The sequence below is a fragment of the Typopeltis vanoorti genome, chromosome 16 (assembly GCF_054136105.1).
Source record: "Typopeltis vanoorti isolate ZY-2024b chromosome 16, IOZ_Tvanoo_1.0, whole genome shotgun sequence".
NCBI classification, from domain to species: Eukaryota; Metazoa; Arthropoda; class Arachnida; order Uropygi; family Thelyphonidae; genus Typopeltis; species Typopeltis vanoorti.
Genome location: NC_143564.1, coordinates 58,494,195 through 58,506,431, shown reverse-complemented (window position 1 = coordinate 58,506,431; position 12,237 = coordinate 58,494,195). Strand labels below are relative to the sequence as shown.

Here is a 12,237-nt window from a genome sequence, read left to right as displayed (position 1 = left end):
CCACTTCTGGACTCAGGCCATGGAGAAACTCATATAATTACCCTGTAACTGCCTCTCAACAGCTTAAAAGTCTTGATCATATCATCTCCCCTTCTTCTATCCACCAAACTCTGCAGTCCACATTTCCTCAGCCAATCCTCATAACTAACGTTGTATAGTCCTGAAACCATCTTTGTTATCTGCCTCTGCACCCTCTCCACAGTTAATTTATCCCTTGAATCCTGGGGACCAAATTTGAGAACAAGAGTCTAAGTGTGATCTGATCAGGGTCTTATACAATGGAATGATAACTCTTCTATCTCTGCAGGTCAGCAGCCTTCTCAGTATTGCAGCAATCCTCTGTGTTACCTTCACCACCTTTGCAATATGCCCCCTGATTCTGAATTTCAGTTTTCTATTGATCATCATCCCCAGATCTCTTGTGTCCCCCTACTTCCTCCAGTACAGCTCCTCCAATCGAGTATGCAGCCTCCCATTGATGTATCCCAAACTTCAAGACTTTACATTTTGCTGCATTAAACCGATACCTCCATTCATTTGCCCATCTGTCTAGTTTATTCAAATCTTCTTGCAGGGCCACCATATCTGTACTATTACTAATAACCCTTCCCAGCTACACATCATCTGCAAACAACTGAATATCCCCTTGCAATCCATTAACAATGTCATTGATATAAAGGTTAAACAATACAGGGCCCTGTGGAATCCCACTTGTAACCGTCTACCTCCTTGATATTGTCCCACCATACACAACTCTCTGATACCTATCAGACAGCTAATCATGAATCCAGTTCACTAACCTGACATCTAAACCCATGTACTATAACTTAAATATCAGCTTATCATGTGCACCCTGTCAAATGCCTTTGTAAAATCCAAAAAAATTGCAGTGTATGCCTTTCGCTCATCAACTGCTCTTGTCACTTTATTATAAAAGGCAATCAAGGAGCTGTCAGTTCTTTAGCACATTCTCAAAACCCGCAGTGAAATACCATCCAGTCCCACCGCTTTACTGACATCCAGAGTACTCAGTATTTGGAACACACTCTCCTCTTTCCCTCTAAACCTCGAACCTGCCCCACCCCTCTAGTATTAAAACTTTCTTCTCCAGGATGAAATACTCCAGTAAAGTGCTCATTGAACAACTCCACTATGTCCTTTGCATCAGCCACTCTATTCCCATTTTTATCCCACAATATCATTCTTCCACAATCATTTCTCCTCCTACTGACCACCTATCTAAAAAATTCACTAGGATTTTCTTTGGATCTTAATGCCAATCTCTTCTCATATTCCAGTTTTGCCTTCCTCACCATACTAGTCAGTCTCCTGGTCTGAGTCTTATATTCTTTATGCATCTGCTCTCCACCCCCTCTCCTTGTATCTCTTCTATAATCTCTTTTTTCACCTGCAGTTCCTGTTTGATATTGTTTGTCATCCACCTTACACCAAATTGGGTCCTCTTCTTCACTCGTGGAATTCAGCTTACTATTGCTGCTAACAAATATTCCTTCATCATTTCCCAAGCACTAATAATATCCTGGCCTTTCAATTCCACCTTCCATGGAACTGCCCCAAGTTGATATCTAAAACTATTATAATCACCCGCCTTATAATTCCACATATGTTCCCTTTTCTTTGATACTCCTGCATGTCAAAACCTCATGGTCACTCTCTCCAACTGGGGGGGGGGAGTTGTCATCTCAATTATTATCAACTCTTCTGATGCTATGACCAAATCCAAAACTATTGAACCTCTTGTTCCCTCTATTACATGTTATCTAAGACATTTGTCCCTCAAGAATTCTAGAAATTCCATTCCCTTATTACTTCATGTGCTTCCCAGTTTATACTGCTGTAGTTAAAATCTCCCATAACAATCATTCTTCTTGCACTTGCCAAACTCAACTACCTAAACATCTCCTGCTCTCCACCCTCTGTATTCCTTGACTCGTGGCAATACCCCACTCCATGAATGCCTGTTGTCAATAATAATCATAATAACATAGGTCAGGAGAAGACTAAACAGGAATGAAGGAAGACAAAAAGCAAAATATATTTCTAAGAATAATTTAGAATATATATTCATTAAAAGTTGGAGTAAAATGTCATTTAGCCTACTCCCATTTCATCTCCTTAATATCAATCTCTAGTTATTATATCATTCTGCAAACAATACTAATTGTCATTGAAGGGTCAGACAAATTATTTAATTCTTATTGTAGAATTGATTTTTATTATTATTGCATCCTCCATGGAATCGGAAGACTCATTTTGGGAGATTCATTCAACTGACAACATATATCTTACTGAATCTTAACACTCTTGTCATTAACAACATATTCTGTGGGCCTGGAATGGTAATGCATTCCATTCATTGACATTTCTCCATGTAAAAAATCTCCTCACTCCCCTCTTCACCAGAATCTTATATAACTTCCAGGGATTTCCTCTGGTTCTTCCCTGCTTGCCTTCTACTCTTTTTATAATCCCCTTTGGATTAATCCAATAAAATCCTCCCACTAATTTAAACTTCTCAATCATATCATGTGATTATGGGCTTACTTAGTTACTGAATGTATTGATCCTATTGAGATATTTGTGACTATGAAGGCCCACTGTCTCACAGATGATTAGTCTGTTTCTGCATTGTTTTTTCTACAGATACTTCCAGACAGGCACTGTTTAGATATCTTTTAAACAATACCACATGAAGACCCTTCTAAACTAGCTATTCAGCATAAGATTGGAAAGCATGATTCTCATTTGAAAATAAAAGTTTGAATTTATATACTAGCTTTGATAGGATTTGATTTAAATAGAGGATGTAAGCTGAATTCATAATACAATTTTAAAACAGGTCAACTGGTATATAAAAAACATGGAAGTTAATCTGAAAATAACTTATTATGAAAAACTTTTGGTCATCCTTTAAGCACATTACTAATCACAGTTCAAAAGATGGACTGGACAGAAATGCATGCTTAAGAGTACCAGTAATGTCTAGCAATGTGACACTGTACAGTATCTCCTTCTATCAGATTGATCCAATAGAGAAATAAACTGAAGAAAAAAAAAATATATATATATATATACTATATAGATTAGTATTTTTTCATTTTATTTTTTAATGTACATCACATCTGTGAAAAGTTACAAACCTATCATAACTTAGTACCACAAATGGGCCAAAGGTTACATAATCTAGATACTCTACTATATATTATTATTATTATTATTACTACGGGCTACTCCAGGAGTCCTTAGACTCATCGAGGGAGGCCGTAAACATCATGTTCACACAGCTGTTCAACATTCTCACAGTATCTATCATACCTTGCCTTGAACTCGCTCACTGTCTTAGCACCCACAACAGACTCTGGCAGCTTATTCCACTCATTTACCACTCTACATCCTGATCTCAAAAATATCATCTGAATTAATCCGATAGAATCCTTTTAGCAATTTGAATGTCTCAATCATATCTCCCCTTTTCCGCCTATCAACTAGTTTCTGCAACCCACAAATCTTCAACCTGTTCTCATATGGTTCATTCCATAGACCTGCTATCATCTTAGTCACTCGCCTCTGGATCCTCTCAACCTCCTCCCCATCAAGAAGGAACCGAGGTGACCAAATCTGGGCACAGTAGTCGAGATGAGGTCTTATCAGGGCTCGGTACAGAGGTACAATAACTTGTTTTTCTCTGCTCGTCAAGGTATTTTTCAACAACCAAGTGAGTTGGTGAGCTGATTTAGCTACTTTCGCAATGTGCCCCCTAAACTTCATCTCCCTATCCACCAACACTCCCAAGTCCCTGGCCTCATCAATCTCCTGGAGTACAGTTCCACCAATGTGGTATACTGCTGCTAATCGTTTCACCCCAAAATGCATAACCTTACATTTTGTCACATTAAATTGACATCCATTTTCCTTAGCCCAGAACTCCAATCTATCCAAGTCATCCTGCAAGATTTTGACATCTTCTGCATTCACTATTTCCCTACCCAACTGTGCATCATCAGCAAACAAATGAACTGTTCCTCTCAGATCCTTCCCTATATCGTTAATGAACAAATTAAACAGCAGTGGTCCAAGAACGGAACCCTGTGGCATACCACTAGTCACAGGCCGTCTTTTGGACTCTACTCCTGAATAAACTACTCTCTGATATCTCTCCATTAACCACCCGCCTATCCATCTCACCAAACCTTTATCCATTCCCATATGTTGCAGTTTACGGATTAAAATTCCATGTGGTATCCTGTCAAATGCCTTAGCCAGGTCCAGCAGTATCACTGTAAACCCATTATCCTTATCCAGTTCAACTGCCACTGTGTTATAAAACTTCAGCAAGTTACTGAGGCATGATTCACAAAGCCATGCTGTCCCCCATATAGTATCTTATTTTCATCAATCCATTCCTGTATTTTTCCCTTGACTACTTTCTCCAAGACCTTGACAACGACTCCTGATATGCTGATCGGCCGGTAATTTGCAACAGTAGTCTTGGATCCTCCTTTATGCAGTGGAACTATTTTCCCCTCTTTCCACACCTTCGGGACTAAACCAGACCCGAGACTCAGATTAAACAACATGGTCAAGGGCACTGATAATTCTTTAGCCGCTTCATAAGACCCGTGCCGTTATACCATCCAATCCCACAGATGTATTCACATTAAGGTTCTGTAATAGACTATTCACCTCCACTTCATTCATCATAATTCCCATATAAACTAATGGTTCCTTCATTTTTTCAACGTCACCACCTGGATGATATACTTTTGCAAAGTGCGCACTCAGTAACTCCACTATATCGACTGGTTCAGTGAACTCTTTACCATCGTCATTCCTTAAAATCATTTTGCCATGTACAGTTTTTTTCTTGCTTGCAGCATATTGAAAGAACTGTTTGGGATTCTCTTTTGCTTGCATAGCTAGTTTCCTTTCATAATCCGCTTTTACTTTTTTTACCACACTCGTTATCCATCTGGCCTGCGCTTTATACCGTTCGTGTGCCTGCAGGTCACCTTTCTCTTTAAATTTCCTCCACAGCTGTTTCTTTTTTTGCAGCTCGAGTTTAATGGTGTTATTCATCCATTTAACCCCTCCTTGTTTCACTATTCGGACCTTAGGTATACAATCAGCCATAACTTCCTGTAAATGCTCTTTGATCACTTCCCATGCTCTATCGACGTCCAGCCCTTGCAGTTGTACATGCCATGGCACTGATCCAAGCAATCTCCTAAGCTTGTCATACTTGCCAGCACGGTAATTCCACATATGCCCTGTCTTAATCACAAATTTCACACCTTTAGCCACCTCCCAGGTCAAGACCTTATGATCACTCTCACCAATAGGTGGCAACATGGTCATATTCATTACAGTCAAATTCTCAGATACTATTACCAGGTCAAGCACTCTCACACCCCCTAGTATTTTCAATTACATGCTGTTTCAGATAGTTATCCCTTAATAATTGAATGAAATCCATTTCCTTCCTCACATGTGTCCTCTCCTCCTTCCAATCAATGTTACCATAGTTGAAATCCCCCATAATAATTACCCTCCTTCCACTCATTTCATCAATTTGTTTATGCATACCATCTCCACCATCTATTCCATCACCTGGTCTATAGCAGCACCCAACTGTATATTTTATTCTGCCAGTGTCAATCTCACACCAAATAGCCTCAAATGAGCTCCTTTCACTATCCTGCAATACTTCAATTCTTCTTGGCTGCAGTTCATCAGCTATCATCAATAACACCCCTCCCCCAATTTTATTCTTTCTGTCCCTCCTAAACATACTATAACCTACACATTCTATCCCACTAACTATGTCATCTTCCGTCAGCCATGTTTCACTAATGCCAATAACCTGTGGCCAGGAAGAGCCAATCAAGGCCAAAAATTCTTCCTTCTTGTTCCTAATACTCCTGGCAGTAGTATACATGAATTGCAGTGTTCCCTTTGTCCCACCCCTATCTTGATGCGTTATTCTAAATATCCCATTCCCATTTTTTGTCCTTATTGCTGGCTCAGGTACATTATATACATTTTTACACTCAACTGTCTCACTGATGTCTGGATATCCACTTCCCCCCCTCCTTGGTAGTTCTAGTTTCCCTGGTTCTGCACATCCATTTTCACTTCATTCAGCAACACTTTTTCCAGTCTCCGCACACCAAGTCCATTCAAATGCAGGCCATCCATCTTGTATAAGTCCTTTCGCCCATCAAACTCATTCCACACGTCCACGAATTCCACATCACACCGTCCGCATAACCTGCGCATAATGTCATTTGCGATTATGGTCCTCCTCCTAAACTCCTCTCTGTCATACCGCGGTAACAGACTCACCATTCTAACTCTGTCACTCTTTTCTTTCGCTACCTTTAACAATACTTTCAAGTCCTCTCTCATAAAAAATTTATCACCTTTCAATTCATTTGTACCCGCCACAATTGTTAATTCTTTCACCCTCTGTTTTTGCACTCTAATGCTCTCACTTACATCCTTAAATTTCGCACCCGGTAAGTACGATTTAGTTACACTCCCATCTATTACTCCTCTTAATAATGAGTCACCATACAACACTCTCTCCTTCATTTCGGAAACTCTCCCACGCTGTTTATTTATGTTAGCCGAATCACTCTGGAAAGAGTTTTGCAGGTGCTCTAATTACCGCTGCGCATTTTGTATCACTGCGCGCAGCCTAGCGATCTCACTTCCTACAAATAATTCCTCATTTTTTTTATCATTCAAACCATTTTCTCTTTCTGTATAATTGCTCTCACTCTTTCTTAGATCACTGCTCACATTGCCATCTTGTATACCGCAATTCCTTATCGAGCCACTATTTTCACTCGCATTCTGGCTTTCTTCAAACATAACTGTCTCACAACCTGACACATACTTCGACTCCTCACTTTGCATACACTTTCTACACGTTCTCCCACCACTATCACTTTCAATCCATACTCCAGCCTCATTCGGGAATGCATACATTCCACACACATCACATTGGACAAATTCTCTCACATTATAGTTTTTGAACAATGGCGTCGTATTTTTGGACGCCATTATCTTACGTCGCATTGGCGCCATATTCAAATATATGTAACGTATCGTTAAATACTAGATTAATTAACAGAATTTACACCAAAATCACACAGACACAACAAGCTACCAAATTTAGACAATATTACGTTATGATTTTTAACATATATTCTAATTTCCATTCAAAATTGTACTTAGCTTTCGGGAGCTCCCTGAAAACACGACCGTTCACCTGGCCCTCTAGCTGGTTCAGTGAACTGGTTATACCTGAAAATATATAACAAACATGGAAATTTTTAAGCCAGGGATAGCTAAATAGTGGTAAAAGAAGAAAAATGTTAAATTGTTTGATCCATTCCTTTATTATTTATTTATTTATTTATTTATTTTGGATATGAAAAGTTTAGTTACATACAGAAAAACTACAATTTTTTTTTTTTTTTTGGTTTTTAAAGATTGAGCCTCCATTTTATTGTGCAGTAGATGTTGGTTGTGGAACAGGTCAGAGTACTCAGGTCCTTTCTTCTTATTTTAATCAAGTTACTGGAGTGGACATTAGTGACACTCAGATTAAGGAAGCTGTTTCCAGATATCCAGATGTGAACTTCAAGTAAGCAGAGCACTTTTGTGAGATTTTGTATGAATATTCAGTAATATTTATTTAGAATATTCAGTAATAATATGCCAAATATTATTATTATGTGAGCATCTTCATGGAGTCAATGTCTTATTGTTCAGTGGTTTGTATGGGCAGGAGATCTGCATTAACCACAATGCCTATGACTCTTCTGATTAAACTGATTCTCAGGATTGGGATGATGTACCTGAAAATGCTTGATGTTATTCAGAAGAGAGCAATTTCTTAACAGATTACCTCTCTTTCTCCTTCCCTCCCACCCAGTCTCTTGTTTTTTTTTTCTCTCTCTTTCTCTCTCTCTTTGTCTCATTCTTTCTTTCACTCTGTCTCTCTCTTTCTCACAGATTCCCTGCATTAATTTTTTTCATAATCAATTTTCTCTATTTCTGCATTATGCCTTTTCTGTTGGTATATTCTTGAGCTCTATTTCACTGAATGGCCCACCACTTTCCTCTAAGTATGTAAAGATACAAGCAGTTGCTGGTCAACATCCATAAATAATTAATTTTCACACTTATCAAAATAACTTCTAATTTTTCTCTTTAATTCCATCCACTTCTAGAAACCTTCAGCATATAATTTTCCCAAAGGTCACAACCTCTAGCTGTTCAAGAAGTACTTCAACAGATCCCTACTTACCCTCACCTTCCACACACAACATTATTGTTTTATAGGTGTTACAATCACTTGTGCTTGGGGTTAATATATAAATGGAATCCTTGTGCTTAGTTGGCATCAACAATGTCCTTTAGACCTGCATTCAAATCCCATCTATGATAATCTTTTGTCAGGCTTTTCAACTAAAGGTGAGTTAGCTGGTTATATGGAAGTGGCAGAGTTTTTCCTCCTGGTAATTGAGGTTGTTTCTCCTATAAAATTGAAAAACTGCCAAGAAAAACATATAATTTTTATATAATAGACATAGCAGATAGTGGTCATTAGTGTTTTTCATAACCATGAATTTTTTAAAGATTTTTTCATCTTGTTTTATCACTCTCTAAGCAAAAAATATAGTCATCACACCCTTGCTTATCATATTGTTACAAAACCTCCAGGGTTTAATCAAACAGATAAGCTTAGGTGTTGACAGTTATTCAAGACTTATTTTTAACGGTATTAACAACACAAAACAAACTATTTTATAAAAAGATTATTCTCTCCCGTGTTGCATTGCAGTGAAAATTTCTTCTGTTTATAAAACCCTTTTAATATCTATAAGCTTTATCTTATCTCCTCTTATCTTTATCAACTAAATTTTACAATTTAGTTGATAATTCACAAACCTTCAATCCATTCTCAGTCCACATTCATAATCTTGACCATTATCCATAAGTTTTTTCCAAACATTTCTTCATCCCAAGAAAAATCAGGTGAGACTAAATATATACAGTTCCAATGTAGTCAAAACAAAGTCCTTACTGAGTAATAACTTGCTTGTGTTTACTTCTTGTCAGTGTTTTTTCAGATAATATTTTGAGGTTCTAGCATATATTCAAACTCTGCATGTAACATAACAATTACTAGTTAACGCTGTTTCCCCCCCTGTAATCCTTAGTTTTGTTTGTTTCCTGGAGTTTATATCTCTCAACGTGGTACACAGCTTGTAATCTATTTGTTCCAACTGACGGCCTATTTAAATCATCCTCCTGCAAGCTCTCCACATTGCCTTGATTAACTATTACTCTACTCAGTTTTGCATCATCAACAAAGGATTTAATATTTCCTTTCGGATAATTTTCTATATCATTTATGTACAAATTAAACAGTAGTGGTTCTAACAATGAACGTAGTGGCACACCACTAGTTACCTGTTTTTGCCTTGATTCTGCCCTTCCATATATCACTTTTTTGATATCTGTCCAGCTGCTGGACAGATATCAAAAAGCCTGTTGGACAGATATCCACTTAACCAGTGTCATATACATCCCTATTTGTTCTAATTTGAATAACAGAGTTCCATGTAGTATTTTGTTAAATGCCTTTGCAAAATCCAGCAGAAACCATTTGTTAGCCATTTCCTTCATCCATCGCAGTTGTCACTCTGTTATAAAAAGTTAGTAAATTACTAAGGCATGACCAACCCTTAACAATACCATGTTCCCCCTCATACAATATCACATCTCATTCTTGAATTTTCTTTTTGATCAATTTTTCCAGTAATTTTACCAGCACTCCTAAAATTCTGATTGGTCTATAATTTGCCTGCACTCTTAGAATCTCCCTTATGCAAGGGAATTATTTTGCCCTCTTTCCACTCCCTTGAAACTATAAATGAGACTTAAATTAATGAGCCTAGTCAGAGGCTTTGCCAGTTCACTTGCACATTCTCACTGTTGTGTCGTACATCCTGGCTTTGAATCCGCCATCTTGTTGGAACGCTATTTTTATTTAAATTATCCTTTTTTTTTTTTATTAATTGTTGGTTGATTACTGATCCAAATATAGAGAAATTTATATTACTCTGTGCCACCCTATATTCAGATTAGTCTATATAATATAGTGGAATCAATCATCAACTAACTTTTGCAATCTCACTTTTCTACAGGCCGAGGTTAATATTATCATTTAAGGCTTCCACAAGGTCATAAACTTTATGAGCAGTGCAATGAAAGAGAATCAGGCAAACACCAAATTGGAATCAATAAAACAAAACATTTAATGCAGGGTTACATAACAAGTACATTAAGTATAACTTTGAAAACAAGATAATGCAAATCAACTTAGTTCAAATACTCATAACAAACATAAAACATTAGGCATCAGACATCTAGCTGTCAATTTTACATTCTTCCAAATAATTAAAAATGGTTCACACAGTTCAATGTTACAGAATCTTACAGTAAATATTCTTCAAGTAGAATTCTCTAATTCTCTCTTAGTCAACAAACACTTAATTCAATTATGAGGCAGTTATCACTTCAAGGGGGGGAAACACTTTAAAGCTCCAAACTTCGGCTAATTTTAGTAGAATGCCACAGTTAATGTTAAGATATATTGGACGGAGCTAACTCTTATTTCTTCACGCTGAAATATAAAAAAATGGGCTGCTCTTACCGGGTTACATCCTTTGCACATTGGATTCACTATAGGCACACTTAAAACTGAAGTTAACTATCACTTTGAAGGAACACTATTCAAAAGGAATCTTCACTATATAACTGAAATATTAAACATAGAGCTTCACAAGTCTTGACGCACTCGTTTCAGGTAATCTACTTATTCCTTATTTTCTTCTACACATTAATTTCAGCTTTGCACTATTCTTCCTCAAAACAATTGGAATTCAACGTAATTTTAGAATTCCGTAGAAATATTCCTAATTGCCTATTAATTTCCCTGTCCCTTCTTAATTTATTTATGGCATTTCCAAATTCCCTTTACTGCCACCCATTACTTCACTCCATGCTATCCTGAATGTTTCTCCCCTGTTTACTTTCGTTTTCCAATAAAATACCTTCATTCTTCCTGCCAAAATCCGGTTTTAGCCAGTTCAGCTCATATCAACTCCTTCTCCCTTCGAATACTATAGCTCATGCTCCATGTACGCACTATCTAAAATTAACTCCATTTCCTTGACAACAGCCAATCAAATTCAATCAGAAGAATTACATAAAATTACTTTCTCTTTCAGTAATGTTAAATAAAAAATATCATAGTTCACATAGGTTACATTAAACTTACATATATATAATTTCTTACAATATTATTATAGGAATAAATTAAATAAAATGAATGACATTTTTTACAGAGTCCTTTTTATAACTATTACATTACTTAAGATTATATTATTAAATAATAATAAACAAAATTCAAGGCAATTATATTATTAACACACTATAAGCAAGAGACAAACAATAAATAATATTTACAAGTCTTGCTTATGAAATGGAGGATTATGTTAAATATGAATGAAGTATTATAATTTATAAATTACCTTCATTCATAAATTAACATCACAAAACCCAAGTTGTTATCCCATCTAATTCCACAGCTGTATTTACATTGAGATTTTGCAATATTCTAATAACCACCAATTCATCTACCTCTGTTTCTTCATCAGATTCGGTCACATATGTCACAGCAGTAACATCACTTAGATGATATATCTCCCTTACAAAGTGTTCACTTAGTAACCCACCATCAGCACTCATTAAGGTTAATCTTACATGGTCATTCTACTTCTTGTTTTCCACATACAGGGTTTTATGCCATGGCACAGATTCCAGCTTCCTCCAAAGCTTGTCATAATCACCTGCCTTGTACTTCCACATATATACCTTCTTGAGAGAATATTTCTCATGTTTTACAATTTCCAAAGTCAAGACCTGATGGTCACTTTCACCAATCAATGTTGGTTATGGATAGCTCTTCTGATCCTATGCTCAGGTAGGATACTCATTGTACTAATTTGCCAATGCATGTCTTCCAGATTATTCCTGGAACTCCCATACCTGTAGCAATAACCAATGTATATTTTGTCTTACTAGCTTTGATCTCACAACACCATTCCATTCATGTGCCATCTCCTATCTAGGAGG

At 36.9% G+C, this 12,237-nt stretch overlaps 1 protein-coding gene across 2 annotated transcripts in view; it reads left to right on the top strand.

Moving 5' to 3' along the window:
- LOC150098049 (putative methyltransferase DDB_G0268948) overlaps positions 1-12,237 on the top strand; it is a 116,344-nt gene that overhangs the window by 49,693 nt on the left and 54,414 nt on the right. For both annotated transcript variants that reach the window (XM_090406369.1, XM_090406371.1), the window contains exon 3: positions 7,518-7,672. In XM_090406369.1, the coding sequence (XP_090262495.1) occupies positions 7,518-7,672 (155 nt within the window). The remainder of the gene's footprint in view (positions 1-7,517; positions 7,673-12,237) is intronic.